The 17780-nt window shown below is 38.9% G+C and overlaps 2 protein-coding genes across 2 annotated transcripts; both read right to left on the reverse strand.

Moving 5' to 3' along the window:
• Positions 1 to 1314: 1314 nt before the first annotated feature.
• On the reverse strand, positions 1315 to 1833 carry LOC115228762 (eukaryotic translation initiation factor 6-like). The gene has a single exon (XM_036499015.1). It carries the CDS (start codon positions 1819 to 1821, stop codon positions 1315 to 1317), a length of 507 nt encoding a protein of 168 aa, XP_036354908.1. The 5' UTR covers positions 1822 to 1833.
• A 15206-nt stretch (positions 1834 to 17039) lies between these two features.
• LOC115228699 (ribonucleoside-diphosphate reductase large subunit-like) lies at positions 17040 to 17780 on the reverse strand (the record flags this gene model as incomplete). Its single annotated transcript, XM_036498998.1, has 1 exon — positions 17040 to 17780. A coding segment is annotated over one exon (741 nt), but the record flags the coding sequence as incomplete, so codon positions are not given.

The following is a 17780-nucleotide window of genomic DNA, read 5'->3' on the forward strand; positions in this document are numbered from 1 at the left end:
CAGAATGAGTGCACTAACTTAGACAGTCAGCCAATCTCCTAATCTTCTGCTCATATTTCTCTTTGAGCATGTCCGAATGGTCCTGCAGTTCGAAAGAGTGGGCAGATCTCATCGACTCGACTTCGTTGGCATGGTTGAGTTTGAGACGTTCGTTGATTTGGACCAACTCGATTATCCTCTCTCGATATTGCACAAGCAGGAACTCCATCTTCTACCATAACTAGTCGAGTCACCTCGTAGTTCGACGGGAGGTCCTTCTCCAGGGAGTCGTCCACCACAGAACGGTTCGTCTGAACATGTAAACACACCCAACCGTCAATTTGTTAAAATCCAATTCTAATTTCTCCTGTTTTTTGACAGCCTGGCTGAGTGAGAGTTCCTGGGAGCTGACTTGCTTGCTGAGTAATGCAATCTGAGCAAGTAGTTAATAGACCAACGTCATTCTTGAGGGACTCGTTCAAATGACAATACAAGACTGAGTCCTCCAACAATGGACTGATGCAACTAATGTGTCGACTCAACTCCGCCAGCTCGAAATACCCAATAATTGACAACCTTGTGAGGAAGAGTGTCCAGGATTGTTGGGTCAATGTTTATAGTCTCCTCCTCAGTCCCTTCCAACTCCTAGAATATGCACTCGCTGTATTTACTTGGCCTTTGTCGCCTAACGCATCACGGACTATGAATATGAGTTGGTCGAATACCGGTTACGGCCACGTCGACTGCCTCCCTCAGACATGCCAACAGACTGGTGAATTGACTGTATTTGATTGGAGTCGACATTCACCACAAAAGATATCACACTATTTTAATAATTAAATCCCTTTTATATAAAGACAAACATCAATAAATAGTGTGCTAAAAATGCATACTGGAAAAATAAAATCAAACGGCAGTCGGGGAAGTTTTGCTTAATGTTCTACGGCAGTGCCCCCTCAAAACAACTTAACACAAAAGAGGACAAATACAAAAAAGGACACAATAAAGATTAAAAACAAATCAGGCAGTTCTGCGACTGAGACTAACATCGACACTACAAATGTGGATAAATAACAACCTCTCCAACAACGCCTCCCTCAAACCATCGTCGGCCCCCCCGGCGAACATGAAGGCAGTCGTCTGCAATTGGAGAACTCGCTCGATCTGTCCAATCTCGGTGGGGGTGGTCGACAGTCCACAAAAGGCAGAAAAGTCATTGGCCACCAGTCCAGCCCCCACAGCCAACTTTCCACGATTGACAGTGCCCCCCATCAGAGGGATTTGGAGGAGGGAAGACAGTTCATCCAACTCCTCAACCTTGGAGGAGGCGTGAATCTAAACACAGTCAGAAGAGCAGCCAACAATTCCCCCCTTGTTTGAGAGCACGGAATATGTGCCCACCAACAGTTCATCAGCAAGACACGTGCGGAAGATCTCCACGCCCAACACGTCGGAAATGACCTCCTCTGTTTCTCTAGACAAGTCTGGGTGTGCTATTGCCACGTGGTCATTGCAGGAGATGACATTCCCCAGGGCGGATAGTCGTTCGTCCACGCGGGTCACCACCACGCAGTCAGGCAGGGAATTCCGGAAGTGCTGAATTTCGGTGTCGTAGGTGGCGGGGGGGAGTACAAGACCTCGCCGGTTGCCCACTGCCAGTCTCCCGACAATCCGACACTCGCCAATGGAGGAGTGGACGACTGGCATGCACCCACTCAGCTCGGATTCGAACTTGCTGTAGAAATTTTGAGAGGACCCGACTCCCACGAGACAGTACGAGTTGGTTAGCAGAGAAAAGACTCCAATGTTGCAATTGCCTTCAATGTTCACTCGATGAGCCATTACTACAAGCACACGAATATATCACGCTACAAATTATTTAATTAATTTAAAAATCAACGAGGCTAATTTAGGAGGTTTATGTGTGGGTTGTATTAAGTAGTGTGCAATGTATGGACTGAGTGTTTGGACGAGGATGGGCAATAAAGGCCGATTGTGGAATGTACTCACTCACCAGCAGACTGTCTCCTTCAGTAGGAGGACACCCTCCCAGATAAACCTGCTGTACATAGTGCGCAAACTGGTGCCCTATGTGTGGCCGAAAGAAAGAGCAATGCGGGCGAGGGTGGTGGGGGCTGTCGGGTGTCTGCTGGCGGCCAAAGTAGTGCAGAATATAATGGCAGATCACCACCATTCAGACCCCCTTCATTTTCAAATTGGTGGTCGACCGACTCAACGACCAGAACATTGCCACCGTCTGCACATTGACTGTGGCCGGCCTCGTCGTGCTGTGTTAGTCCCCCTCCTGACTGGCAGATGGCCTCACGCGAGTGTGCACGCAGGTCTTCTCCGACCTCCGCCTGGCCATATTCTCGAAAGTGGCCCTCAAGGCCATCAAGACAGTGAACGAGAAGGTGTTCCGTCACCTGATGTACCTGGACATGTCCTACCACGCCAATAAGCAGACGGGGGCTGTTTCCCGAGTCATCCAACGGGGCTCCGGGTCACCCTCGTTTGATAATTGTAGAGCCATCCAAGTCATTTTGACACACGTCGTGTTCAACATGTTCCCTCTCCTCCTCGAAACGTGCATTGTGGCCGGCATTCTGGTTGGGACTTGGTCTAATCCAGAAATACAAATGTGGGACACTCACTGCTATCGCCAGCGTCTCCTGCATTGCCTCCTACTTTGTCTTCACTCTCGCAGTCACTCAGTGGCGGTGCCCCTCCTCTCTCATTCACAGTCTCCAGTTTAGAAAGAAAATGAACGAGTCGGAGACTGAGGCGGGGAACAAAGTGGTGGAGTGTCTCCTCAATATCGAGACCATCAAGGTGACTCCCCTCATGACGGCAGTACTTCTCCAACGAGGAACTGGAGACGGCCTCCTATGGCAAAACATTGAGCAAATTCCAGGACTCCTCAGTCAAGACGTGGTGGAGTCTGGCATTGCTCAACTGCGGACAGAACTTGATCATCACGTCGGGAATGACTGCCATCATGCTCCTCAGTCTCACTCAAGTCGAGCAGGGTCAGCTTTGTCCCTCACTGCAGGACTCCTCACCATCGGGGATATTGTTATGATCAATGGACTCCTCTTCCAACTCTCCATGCCTCTCAATTTCCTGGGGACTGTCTACCGTGACCTCAAACAGGCCACCATCGACTTGGAGGCACTCTTCGCCCTCCTTTCGATGCAGTCAGTCATTCGGGTGGCCACTCCCTCACATCCGTAGAATTCCCCCTCTGCACGCGAACTGATCCTTCGGGACTCGTCCATTTCCTTCGAGGACGTCCACTTTGCCTACGACAGTTCGACCGATGTGTTCAGAGGACTGTCCTTCCACATTCCCGGGGGCACATCTGCGGCCATCGTCGGGGGGAGTGGCTGTGGGTGACACTCCTCCTCTCATTCACAGCAAGTCCACCGTCGCCAAACTGCTGTGTCGACTGTACGACCCAGTGGGGGGGAGGGTCACCATCGACGGACAGGACATCCGCTCGGTCACCCTTCACAGTCTGCGCACTCAAATGTCGGTCATCCCTCAGGACTGCACACTCTTCAATGACTCCATCCGCAACAACATCCTCTACGGAGACCCATTCGGCAGTCAGGAGGCCCTCACCGAGGCAGCCAGACTCGCCGAGATTGATCGACTGGTCGAGAGTCTCCCCCACAAGTACGAGACTGTCGTGGGGGAACGTGGCATGAAGCTTTCTGGGGGGGAAAAACAGCGGATAGCGATTGCGCGTGCCCTGGTGGGACAGCCGAGGATTGTGGTGTGCGACGAGGCCACGTCCAGTCTGGATTCCCTGACAGAGCAGGTGTGGGGGCGTCTAACTGTGCAGAGCATTGCCAGGTCGTTGAGGGTGGCCACGGCGGGGCGGACAACTCTGGTGATTGCCCATCGACTGTCCACCATTATGCATGTCGACCGGATATTCGTCATCTCGGAGGGGAGGGTGTGTGAGCAGGGCACTCACTGGCAACTCATCTCCAATCCCCACAGTTTATATCGAAGACTGTGGACCATTCAGAGTGAGTCCGCTACATAGCTGTTGTTATGATTTATGCACTTTTTTAACAATATTCATTTGTAATAAGAGGGCAGTATATAGAATGAATTGTATATTAACTATTTGCATTATTTTGATGGACAAAATAATAAAAGAATTACACGTATTGCTGGTTTATGATTCTCCCCGTCTGTGTGTTTATAAACTGTATTCCCCAAATATTGGACAATAGACCTAACGGCTAATTGGGAGGCCGAGTCCAATTACATGAAAGGACTTGAATTATTCGCATCGTCCGAATACAGCAAAGCCATAAACTCGTTCAACAAGGCAATTGGTATGACTAGGAGTGTCCTACCCAGCAGAGTTGGATCCCGCCAATTCGACTTATTTGTTCCGCAGAATGATTACTTTCCGAGCCACAAAGCAGCACAAGTCAATGATGAGGGACTTGGATGACCTCCTCTTTATAAATCCTCACCAGAAAACAGTTGTGATTGTTAACCAGCCAGGCATTAACATACCGAGCTGATCTCCTCACCAAAAAGTGCAATCTGGAAGAGGCGAGGAAGGACTATCAAACACTCGTTCCCATTCCTCTGACCATGTAGTAGAAGTCTCTGGGGGAGTCAGTGGATGACCGTATTGCCCTCATTGGCCAACTGGAGGAGGCAGTGAATGGTTCTCTCAAGGCTGCTGCCAAGAATGATCACAACTCAGTCATTGACAAACTGGGATTTGTTCTCAAGGCAGTTCCTTGTTGATTACCTTAGAATTGTCTTTACTCGGTCGTGCTCTACCAAGTGAGGGCTGCCAGTTACATTGCGAGGGGAGACTTTGAGAGGGCAGTGTCCGATTATCGACAGGTCGTGGTGCTCAAGCCTCAGGACATGGAGGCAGTACTCCGATTGTCCTTCCTGATTTATGAAAGCGGGGATTGGGAGGACTCTCTCCAGTAATTGCTATTATCTAGGAGACAGGGTTATTCGGGGTTGTCTTCGAACAGACCCCGACAATCGGGATTGCATGAGACACTACAAAATAGTCAACAAACTCAACAAGATGTGGGGGACCATCGAGGGGGCCAAATCTCAGTCTGATTGGGGCAAGTGCATTGATGTGGCCCACACGATCACACTCCCCACCTACAACCAGGCAGTGGCATTCCAGGCCAGTCAAGTCCTTTGTTTGTGTCAGTCCAAAGTAGTCCATCACATGTCACGTAGAATGCCCAAACTGCCCAACAAGCAGTGGCCAGTTGTTCGTCAGTCTTGGAAATTGATTCAGGCTTGGTTGGGACACTCTTCAGTCGAGGGGAGGCACATCTCCTGTTGGGGAACTTTGATAAAGGTGCAGTGTGTGTTGACATGCAGCCGAGAGTGATTTCCGAGCAGTGTCGGACAAACATCCAAACTACGAGGGAGTGCGGGAGGCCCTTCAGAGGTGTCAGAAGATGAGGAAGCAGGCCTCTAAACGGGATTATTACAAGATTCTCGAATTGCCCAGGTCTTCAAGTCTGTGTGATGTGGCAGGAGTGCTTCGAAGGGTGACATTGTCAAGTCCTACCGTCGACTGGCCAAGATCTGGCACCCTGACAGGCATTCAGGGGACGATAAAACAGTGGCGGAGGCAAAGTTCAAGGATATTGCGGACGCGAAGGAGGTGTTGAGTAATCCGGGTTAGCCATGCTCGATTGAGGCGCAGATATGCGTAGGAAGTACGACAGTGGGACTGACCCTCTCGCCGAAGAAGAAGGTTCTTCCGGCTTTGAGGGATTCCACGGTGGGTTTCCCGGGGGATTCAAATTTAATTTCCACAATGGTGGTGGAAATGATTTTTTCTTCAACTTTTGAGGGCGGATTAGAGTGGCTATTCGGATGTTTTATTAGTATAGTTAAGATTTACCAAATTTACATATCACAACTGTCATTTAAAAATATTTCGCTTGTTTGAACGTATTTGGGCTAATCCCCCCCACGTCATGGTTAATTATATTCTCTTTACACTCCTCATATCCCTCCCTCGGCTGTCGCTGTGCCTCCAAAATCTTAATTTTTTGATCTTTGTACACTTCGTAATCGGGGATCACGTTTATTTGGTGTGACTGACACAGAGGATTATAAGAGTTGGGTGTCCTCTGTTCGTGGTCGGGGATCACGTTTATCCACTGTGACAGAGTATTGAAGGATTTTGCTTCCTGTTCCATGTAATATGTATTGTGGTAACTGAAGAGTCAGACTGAGTGATTACCAAGGACTAAAGTCGTCATTCACCCCAAGGTAGTACTCATTTCCGCATGTTTGTGCATTGTCCTCCCCGTAGTAGTCCTGGGGGAGTACATCAGAGAACAAGTCAGGCCTGTAATCACCCTCGCGACCATCCTCTCTGAAGGAATAGTCGGGACCACCCGCGTAGACGAATGACTGCTCCACCAATTTGGGACGACTAATTCTGAAAGAATGAAATATAATAATACCCTTTACGCTCATTCGTCCTCTTCCTCTGTCTTTTGTTCTTGAACCAATTGGAGACCTGCGACTCGGTCATCCCCATCGCCTTGGCCATTTCCTCCTTCTCGTCCGTGGATGCAAATTCGTTATTTCGGAAAAAGGCCTCGAGGAAATTCCTTGATTTCTGTGGCAAGTTGTACGACAACTTTTCCCCATTCCACACAGTCCGGGGTGGGGGGTACTTTTTTCTCAGTCTGAATTTTGCCACAGCCTTCAACTCTTTTCCGTGTGACCGGAGTTCTTGGTAGAACGATTCGTACCACAGTTTTTGCAGCTTATTCCAAATGTGGCAGGGAAATGTATTAGTGCTCAAGTAAGTTCGGATTTGACTGAATTGTTTTCGCGGAATAACTTGTCGATCACCTCAAATGGTACAAATCTTCGCGGTTGCTGAAATGGGAGTAGTTACTGCACACTCGGCAGTCCATGTAAGGCATGTTGTGTGGACAGAACATTCCTCAAGCATCTCCGAATGATTTATATAGTCCTACGACGTGCGGATGACGAAGCCTGTTATCCGGATTGTCTAGTCATTGATATTCGAGAGTAACATTAGATAATTTTATTTCTCACTCGGGTCACATTCACTGCTATACCTCTCCGTCGGGCTGATGTGCTAAGTTACTCATGCTTAGAAAACTAATCCGTGACTTGTCAATTTTTAGGTGGGATAACTTGTCAGGGAATGACGCATATAAGAAAACTCTTATCTACGTTGGGTCTCCAAATTACGCCAAACGAGTTGATATTCTGAAATTCCAAAATAATGTAAGTATCGCACACAAAATAACAAAAATTGACCAAGAAATTCTGACAACTAAAAACAGGGTTGTTTGTTTTAGTGCACAGTAATAATTATTATAAATTTAAATTTTATACTTATCAATTATATCTATCTTACAAAAGTATAAGAAAATTTACATTACTTTTATTTTTTTATATTTAATGATAATTGTTGAATCAGGACAGAGGACTCGAGATTCCGGTTCCCACTTCTTCTCAGAAGTACTAAGATACCATTTTGTGTAAGTCTTTTACAGATCTCTAGAATTTTTTTAACCAAACTTACTTGTTTAAGGAGTGATTCGCAGTCACAATTTGAAGCATTGATTAATGCTTGCTTACTTCTGTCGGTTAGTTGAAAACTTGATAACGACAGTTTAGGTGTTGGTATATGCCTACATCTATATGTTTGAAAATATGCTCTTGATATTAGATCACGTATGAAGAAATCAATTATGACTGTTATAAACGTTTATGCGACCCACGCGCAAAGATTATCGACTTGTATGAATAAGCTTGATGATTTCTATACGAAAAATATATAATCAAATTGATAATATTTTGTGCAAGCAGTCGCAGAAGCGATTATTAGGCAACTCCCGTTTGTATGGAGGAGCCTTGACAAACAACGATCATAGGATCTTACTCTGCAGATTAAATCTGAGAGACTTTACGGAATTTTACATGGAAATCATGCACAGGGTAGACAAACGCAAAAATCAATAATTAATGTCAATACTGCTTATTGCATTGTCAAAATTGTTAAAAAAATCTAGCTATTATGTACTGGCTCGCAGGATTGAAAGACAATTTCCGCGTAAAACAGCCAGCGAGATCCTCTGAATAAGGAATATAAATTCCCTGGGATCTCTGGAGCGGTAGGTGCACAGGCGGCCAAGTTTCTTAAGATGAGCAAGCGTCTTGGCCCCAAAAACACAGGAAGTCTCGACGGCAATTGTCCAAAAGCGAAATCGATCGCGTAAATCCTCGAATTAATTACAATAAAATTACACGTTACAATGGTTTTTTGGATTATCTAAAGAAATGCTTTATAAAATTAAGATTTATAAAGATTCCACCTGTTTAGACAAAGAACTGGCAAAGAAAGAACGCTTTCTCGTCAGAAGTTTCTTGAATATCAGAAGAAGTTTTGACGGAGAAAAAGCTTTTATTTTTTAAAAGGGAAACTTTTGAGGTTCTTTGCAACTGACGAAGCTGAATTAAAGATGGAAACTATTGAGGTAAACTTATTGATTAAAATTTTAAGGCTGAGCACAATTCTAACTATTTTGGTAGAGATAAGCTTTTTATTTCATTAGCATCTAAACTATATGGAATAGAAACACCAGAAGTTGTAAAGTTATCGGACAGTGTACTTTTTGACAGGCAAGTTAAGTCATTTAATTTGTATTCTAAACTGTTAATAGCATCTAAACTTCTAATTACACCTATAATTGATTACAAAGTCATTGAAAATCTTAAAAAGCGGGCGAAAAAATTACCAGAAGATGGAAATTTGATGAAGAAGACATCATTGTGGAAGAGTCAGCGAGATTAAGAAACGACATCGATGCAAATAGAAGAAAGTTCCTATTATATGACGGAATATCTGCAAAAACATGTACAGTCTTAGAAATAATGGTCATTTCTATTCTATCAAAAATGAGGAAACTCGGGAAGAACTCACAAATATACACATATCAAGATTATCTAAATCAATAATAATCAATGAAAAGATAGAATTATGTTTATGGTGGATATGTAGCCTGGCGGATTGCCAAACTGTTTCCCCGGATAATGGCAATCGAGAGCCGTTGCATTAGCCAGTTCGCCTCCCGAGGATCATGGGTGCAGATTATCTAAATTAAAAATAAATTATTAGTTTGCGTTGTATAAGTGGGATATTGGTATCTCATCGAGGAAAAAGTAAAATAGAGTTTAAAAAAAAACGTATATTTTAGCGTACAATTTTAATTAAAGAAAAAATTAAAAAAGTTTTTTTGGGTTCCGTCTCCGGGGTGGTTCCGCCTCTTACCTTTGATAATTAATTTAAAATAATTAAATCTATAATATTTGATTTTGTGATAAATCAACACTTCCAATGTCGGTTCTCGACAATCAATCAAAAATTTCTTATAGCTTGAGAAGGGATAGGGTTTGGTGCTCCTGTTTATGTGGTATAGTTTTTATGTGACAAAAAGGACACTGCTCGATTAAAAGGAGATTTTTAAAAACTTATTTCTAATAAATTAAGACAAATTGCCGTTTCAGTGGCAGGGAGAGACCAAACGAGTTCTGAGAATGCCTCTCTTTTAATAATCAATGATTGAATGAAGCAAAAAAGAAAGAAAATGCATAGAGTCGTTAAAGAACGTCAAATAGACTCTAATAACCTTAAAATGACTGTCCATCGGTTACAAAGTAAGGTTAATCAAATTAAAGAACAAAAAACGTGTCTCGTGAATCAAATGTGGGCTCAAATGGATTTTCATGAGCAGCTTACTCATAAATTGGAAAGTTTATTGGAAGGAAAGTTTACTCAGTCCAAAAAATTAGATAGAAAGTCAATTTATGAGTCAAACAGCCGTTTAAATCCTGAGAAGGATGAAATTAGTGAGTGTGTTAATTCTCTACAACAGCAAAATATGGTTTTTTAATCTCATTTAAAAGCAGTTAACTAATAGCAAGTTCAGGATGCTCAAGTCCACTGTGATGTCCGGTTCTTGTGGGAAAAAATGACACCCTCAAGGCACAATTACATTTGACTGAGGTGTATTTCAGCACCACAATGTTCTAATGCCCTCAGCTGAAATGTACAAATGACGAATTTTACTGCAAGATTAGAGAATTGGATTTATTAAGATCCCTTAACGCTGAACTTGAAAACAATATATATTTTCTAAATTTTCAAAATTCGGAATATCTCTCTGTAATATCTCGACTCGAACAAGTGAATGTGGATAATTTAAGCGAGTTACATTCAAAAGAGTTTTATGAGGTGGAAGATGTTTTTTCTCACAATGAACCTGCAGAGAAGACAGAGAGAGCTCAAAAAACGCGAAAGTTTAAAATTATATCGAATTCTTAAACTTTGTAAAATAATATATTTGAATTAGATTGTTCATTTTCGAGTAATTTTTTTAATTTCCATAAAATTGTTTATTCCTGAATTATTTATTGTTCATTGACCATAAATACTTGTTATTTAAACGCCTTTACAATTATTTGAAAATGATTTTTACTCCTGTATTATTACTTTGGTCATTCGGCCGAATGTCAGTTCCCAGTATTATTATAAATACATCATAAAATTAATAGAATGTTTTAATTCTACATGCTATACATATGTATCAACAGAAAAAACATATTTTCAAGCAAAAACGTATTGCAAACAAAAAGGAGGCATCATTGCCGTAAGTGACAGTTTAAAGAAGGATGAATTTTTAAGTAGATACATTTCTAAATAATATTTGCAGATAAGATACGTCAAAGTTATGGAAATAATGACATTTTTATTGGTTATGATAATATACAAAATCATGATGTTTATATCAATTCTTATGAAACAACTCAAGTTATGTTTATAAAATTTTTTTTCGGGTCTTCTACAGTTGGAGAGATCAAACAAATTACAATATTAAGAACTGCGTAATTAAAGAGGGTATTTATGGATCGTGGGCGACCGAGTACTGTTCTACTAAGCATCAATTTATTTGTGAATTTAAAGGTTAATTATAATTTTTTCTTATTGAAAGATCATACAACATATGTGGGAACCCCATTAGATGCCTCATATTCAAAAAACTTTATGAAGTGTAGTTAAAGCAAACTAATTACGCATTAACCAATCTTTCACTAATAAACGATTCAATCGAGTTAATTGAGCTAATGTCAGTCATAAATCTATTTTTCAACCCAATCTCTTGCAATATCATTATAAAATAAGATCAGATGTTTTTTGAAGCACAGTTGTATCTTAAAGACTCGGTTCAATTTGACGAAATGAATATTTTTTATAAAAATGAAAATTTCCATACAATTAATTAACTAAACAATCATCATTTGTTTCAATTTTTCCTATTGAAAGATCAGCTAATTGAGTTTGCTCTCGGCATCAACATTGTCCGTTTGTGGAGGAAGTCACACGCGCAGATCCGAGAATATAAATTAATAATTCTTTTCCCCGACTTAACGTCCATCTTTCTGGCTCGATTCTATTTTAGGTAAAAATTCAAGAATACTTGTGGTTTCCAACCTTAAAGTGTTTTCAGAACTTTTTCAGGTTAATTTTTTTCCTCGGAACTTTTCCAGTTAAGTTATTAAAATTTTCATTTAAAACATAATTATTGTCACAGGTTTTATTTTGGACCAGGTTTTATTTTGGACCGAGAAAAAAAATCAATAATAAAAATTTTATTCCACTAAAAATATATTAGTTAATGTTAAATTATACTTTTATATAGTTTTTTCTTGATTTCATTTTGTTTTTTAAAAAATGGAAGAATGCATTAACCAACCAATCAACAAATTTGATAATTACAGCGTTGCCGTTACGATATTTATTTAAAAATTGGTCTTCCATTCCAAAAAAATTAAAAACTAAATATAATTCTATTAATTAAAAATTTAAAAATATAACCCTAACACATATACATTCTAATAATAGCCCTAACACCCAAAATCCTAATTCTAAAACACCCTAATTTTTAATTTAATTTTAAAACCCCTATTTGCAATAGTTGTCCGAACCATAAAAAACTTAATTTAATTTTAATTATAAAAATCTTAATCTAAACTAACAAAATTTCAATCCTAACCCTAAACATTTCAACCTTAACCTTAAACAAAATTTCAACCCTAACCCTAAACATTTTAACCTTAACCCTAAACAAAATTTCAACCCTAACCCTAAACATTTCAACCTTAACCCTAACAAAATTTTAACCCTAACACTAAAATCCTAATTTAAGCTAAAGTTATGTTTTCTTATTAGTAACAAAAAGTAAAAATTACAATTTTTTTAACCTAGATATGTGTACATTTTTAATTAATTCTCCTTTTGATAGTGTATAATTCTGTTCTTCCTTTTCAACAATCCAAAACTTTTCAGAGACAACGTTATCATAAAGAGGATATTTTCTTGTTGATACATTTGTATCAAAGTCAGGTTTCAATATCACCTGATCACCGATATTTATTTCCTCTTCATCGAATTTCCACCTTCTTTTTCTCTTCATATTTTCTCCAGCTTTTTGTATGTTCTCTAACACTTCTTTTCTCATTTCCCTGATATTTTGAGTTCTGTTTTCATGTATGAAATTATCATTTTCTTCTGCATTTTCTCCTCCCTCGAAAGCAATCATGGAATCTATTTCTGTTTCTAATATGGGTTCGTTTTTTATTATTCCCATAAAAACATTGAATGGAATATTTTTCGTTGTGGAATGATGCGTTGTGTTATAATCATATACAATACTTTGGAGAATGTTAAAATATTCCCCAAATCTCCCATTGGAATTGCTTGTTGAAGATATCCATCTTTTGATTGATTGATTAAATCTTTATATAAAAAATTAGTTACCTTTCTACTTGTCCTTGAATCCACGGGCATCGTGGTCTGCCGAATACTCGCTTGATGTTGAATTTTCCAGCAAGTTCCTCCATCTTTGAATTTTTGAACTCCAATCCATTGTCTGTATGTAGAATGACTGGAGGTCCGTATGTGTAAAAAATCTTCAAAAAAGTTGAGAAATTTCCTCAGCAGATTTTGTTTTAGATAATTCGACTACTGCAAATTTTGAAAATGAATTGATTAAGACGAGCAACTTAAATATAAATAAAGTTTAAACCCATGAATATGAATCGTTTATTTTAGAATATCTCCTTAGATCTACGAGATCCGCGAGATATCTATCTCGAGGTCTTTTCGCAATAATTGGAGTAATACTAGGCTTCGTACACATAAAATTTTTTGACTATTTGTAAATGAAAAATATTACCTGGCACTCAACACATGATTTAATTACATCGCAGATTTCAGAACGTTTGACGCAGTAAATTTTATTTCTTAATAGGCTTAACATCCTAAAACCTGGTCCAAAATAAAACCGGTCACAATAATTATTATAACCAAAAAGAATTTTAATATGAAAATTGAAGTGAATCCCCTAACTTTCAACAATGAATCTCAAGACTAACTAACCTCTGCTCCCTACATAAAAATCGAGCGCATTCTCTAAAAGAACTCGATTTCTCTAAGCTATCGTCTCTTCCTGTCTACCGTCTTAATCCTGTTGTTTCCTCTTTCTGTTTTACAATAAAAATTTATTTGTTTATTAGAAACCTTTTGTGAACGTGCAGAGAGCTATAGGCCTATTAGGCTCATCAGCTCAATTTTTTTTAATTTTTCCTCTAATATTCAAATAAATTTTCATTAATTAATTTAGTGCCTATTTTCGTGATTCATGAAATAGAAAAGTACCCAATTTATTAAGCGAAGCACTTTCATATTTAGCCCAACTATTCATTCTTCAATAAACGAAACACCACTTAAAAAAGATGAATTTCTGGCACAAACACAGTCATTCATGACTATAAAAGTTTTTCAATTTTTTAAAATTTTAAGAAAAGTGAAAGTTTAGATGATTTTTCTCGGCGCTCGATCCCTCGTGGCGCAGGGATGAATAAACAAGTATCGTGAAGAAAAGTAGAATCTCATATTGCAAAAATAAAAGAATAGTGACATAATAGTGGTCTAAGTTTATAAAGGGAAAAAAACCACAGTCAGCTAGATCACAACAGGCAAAAAAATAAATCAACCCGTGGATACGGGCGACATAAAAATTTCTGCGAAACTAAAATATCTTGGAGTATGTCAATCAAATTGGATTTTTCATCGAATGTATAGAGACGAGAAAACAAAAAGCAGCGGGTATGCTCAAGTAGCTGCTTTGTTTTTGCTCGGAACCTGAAAACGTTCTTATTTATATACTCTGCGTGCATCGAGCCGTTTTGAATATACAGATTCCAATGGTGGTATGACTCTGAAAATAAAAACAAAGTACTTCTTCTTTTGACTTTCATACTTACATTTAATTACCTTAAGGTTTATATGCAATAAAAGATAAGTCGGGATAAAATTATTTAAATTGATTGTTGTATTAGTTTATTTTTATTTGTTTCAACCATTTCTTATTTCTTTAACTGCAATCTTGTGTTCAGCATCACCAATCTGATCAGAATTGTTGTTCCATAAGAACGATTCCGTCATTTTCGACCAGTCGTAAAGATTTTCGTTGTAGGAAGTGAATGACTGCACTAACATCACTCGCTTAAAGTTAATCCCATTTCGGTGCTCCACTAACATACTTTCAAGGGTTTTCTTTAATACAATAGATTGAGTATATGCTCTCGGAATTATATCCACATTCAAAACATCCATATATGACTTGTAGAACGTACAATTCCGTCCCAAGTTAAAACAATAGGAATAATTTTAACTTTCGCGTTGTATATTTGAGACAACTCTCCAGCGATGAGGTCGTATTTGTGAAGTTTTTCTACCTCGACCATCTCAACATTCTCAGTTGTTATCATTGATTGAACTAAGTAAGTCTTCAGTTTCTTTGAATATGTGAGTCCACATTTTATGACACAGGTTTAAATGAAGATATCTCATCACCTCATTGTGGCTATAATAATAAGTCTTTGGGTAAATATCCATTTTTAATTAAAATGACGCTAAAACCTTCTTATAATATATTGTAAATTATAATCTTAGTAGTTATAAAAACATATATTTACTTTCAATTTTAGAAGTAAGCCAATCTTTACAAACTTTATAAAATTAGAAAATTTTTATTTGTTAAAAATCTAATTTTTATTGCATTGGTCTTTAATGCAATAACTGACAAGACTTTCAAATAATTATTAAATTTATTTGCAGTGTTTGTCTAGTTTTAAAATTTCTAACAACATTGAAAGTTAATGTTTCTTAATTTGGTAATAATAATTTTTTCTGTTATATCGGAACTTGTCGAATGTATATAATGCACATATCCTTCCGTTTAAAAATGCTTTCCTCATTTTTAGGACTATTTCTAGCCTACTTCTTTACATTTGGTTTATTTATGATAAATTAATATTTATCAGAATTACTTAAGAATCCAATAAATAGAATAGCATTTCCACCGATAGATAACAACGTGGATTTGCTGTCCATCTTTCCATGTTCCAAAGCACAACTATCTTATACTTTCCCCTGGGACAAAAAGGAGAGTGTCCTCACCATCAGAGCTGTCGAGGCAGTTAGGGATGGCTGGTATCTGTTCAGGACGCTCAAGACCAGAACTCCATATTACATTGGGACACCAAAGAGCGTCCCTGGATCGGCTGGAAATGGAATTTACATTCATAAGAGAAAATATGGATTGGAGGAAATTGTGGTTTTTAAACATGTTAATGAGACAAATGTACTGAATCAGCGTATTCGCATGACTGTAGAACTGAAGTGCCTTGAAATTATAAAAAATGCTTTTGTATGATGAAATAATTTAATTTACACAAATTTGATATTACATAAATCAGTGATTACATTTTATTTTTTAAAATTATTTCTAAACGTATAATTTTATGCCCTATTCGACCCTAGTACCCAGAGATAGCCCCTCTAACAACATATTAAACTCCCCCATTCTCTCCAAAGCATCAATTCTGTCCTCGATAGCAATTTGTCTTGACAATTTCGGTTTCTGCAAAATCAGTAAGATATTTTTTTACTGTCCTTGAAATCGACGTATTGTATAAAACACGGTTCTATATCTTTAATGGATAGTGTATTCTTAGTAATGATCTAGTAATAATTCGGATTTCGAATGTTCTCTAACGAAAATGTTTTTTCAACAGACTAAATTGAATAGTCATTGGCGAATAATCTTATAAAAAGTCACATGCTATTAAAGTTTCAAAATTTTAAATGCCATAAAAGTAGGCTACTAATCTTAATGAATTAAAAATTCAAAATATTCTGTTTGTTGAATTCAATCAATGTTTTTAGTGACCCCAATATGATAAAGGAACAAAATTTTTAATGAATTTAATTTTTCATAAGGAAACAAAATATTAAAAGAAAAATCATTTGTTTGCGGGGTGAATTGCTTGAACGCTCTAGCGGAGAATGACAACTTTTCCATACCCACGAGCATTCACGTATTCACTTTCAAAGACGTAGTGAGACACCTTCCTACGGCTGAGGTTTCGAACGCGACCAAAGCGACAAAATACTGGTGCTAGTGACTTATAATAAGTTTTTAAGATTGAGGTTTATTGGAGAATTAAAAATCCAATGAAAAAAACCAAGAAAAAACAATCAGCCTGAGCACGAGAAACAACCATTTCCAAGCAATTTACATGTTTCCATTTGCTGAATATCATCGCTGTCAGTCGGTAGTTGTGAACTAGATGACGAAGATTTATTTTCCGCAGCTAATTTGGATCTGATTCTTGCCTTATCGACAGTGAACTGTATTGCATTGGCAGCAGGCTTTGTCCGCAAGTAGTACATTCCCGTTTTTAGTCCCTATCAAGTTGTAGAAAGTAAGCTAACAAGTTTCCAAGCGTAGAAATGCATGCTCGTAATTTTCCCATAATTTGGCTCAGCAATGTGGAGGTTAATGGATTGACTCTGATCTATGAAAGGAGACCGATCAGCAGCCATTTTTAGGATTATCTTTTGAGGGATCTCCCACACCGTTTTATACAAATTTTTGAGTTCTTCGGGAATCGATGAAATGTTCTAAATTAAAAAACACAAAAAACCCAACCTGTACAGACCCATTAAAGTGTAATAAAACATTTTTCATGTCGTCATTCCACAGACCGGCATCGACGAGATCCTTGAGGAGATACTTATTGACAACTTGGAACTCCCCCGACAGAACACGACGAGTGTAAAAATTGCTAGTAAAAGGCTCAATCGACTCGTTATTTCCAAAAATTTGAGCAGTCGTTGCCGTTGGCATTGGTGCGATAAGAAGAGAATTCCTCACTCCATACTTAGCAATATCCGCTCGGAGGGCAGCCCAATCATGACGAGAACTATCAGAAACACCCCACATGTCATGCTGCAGTATTCCTTGACTTATTGGTGACCCGGGATATGACTCATATGGCCCATATTCTTGAGCAAGGAGACAACTTTTTTTCAGTGCGGAATAGTAGATTGTTTCAAATATATTAATATTTACTTCTCTGGCTTCTTCGCTATCAAATGGGTATCTTAGCATGCAAAAGCAGTCAGCTAGTCCTTGTACACCAATCCCGATCGGCCGGTGTCTTAAGTTTGACAATTTCGCCTCGGGGATTGGATAGTGGTTTATGTCAATCACTCGATTTAGATTTTTGACGATGACACCCACAATATACTCTAATAAACCATAGTCGAAAACTCCATTGACCACAAAAGCCGAAAGAGAAATAGAAGCAAGGTTGCACAC

The sequence above is a fragment of the Octopus sinensis genome, unplaced genomic scaffold, assembly GCF_006345805.1.
Source record: "Octopus sinensis unplaced genomic scaffold, ASM634580v1 Contig10964, whole genome shotgun sequence".
NCBI lineage: Eukaryota > Metazoa > Mollusca > Cephalopoda > Octopoda > Octopodidae > Octopus > Octopus sinensis.

Bases quoted from the DNA above. Each gene is read 5' to 3' on its own strand.
- LOC115228762 (XM_036499015.1), bottom strand. From the start codon at position 1,821: ATGGCTCATCGAGTGAACATTGAAGGCAATTGCAACATTGGAGTCTTT.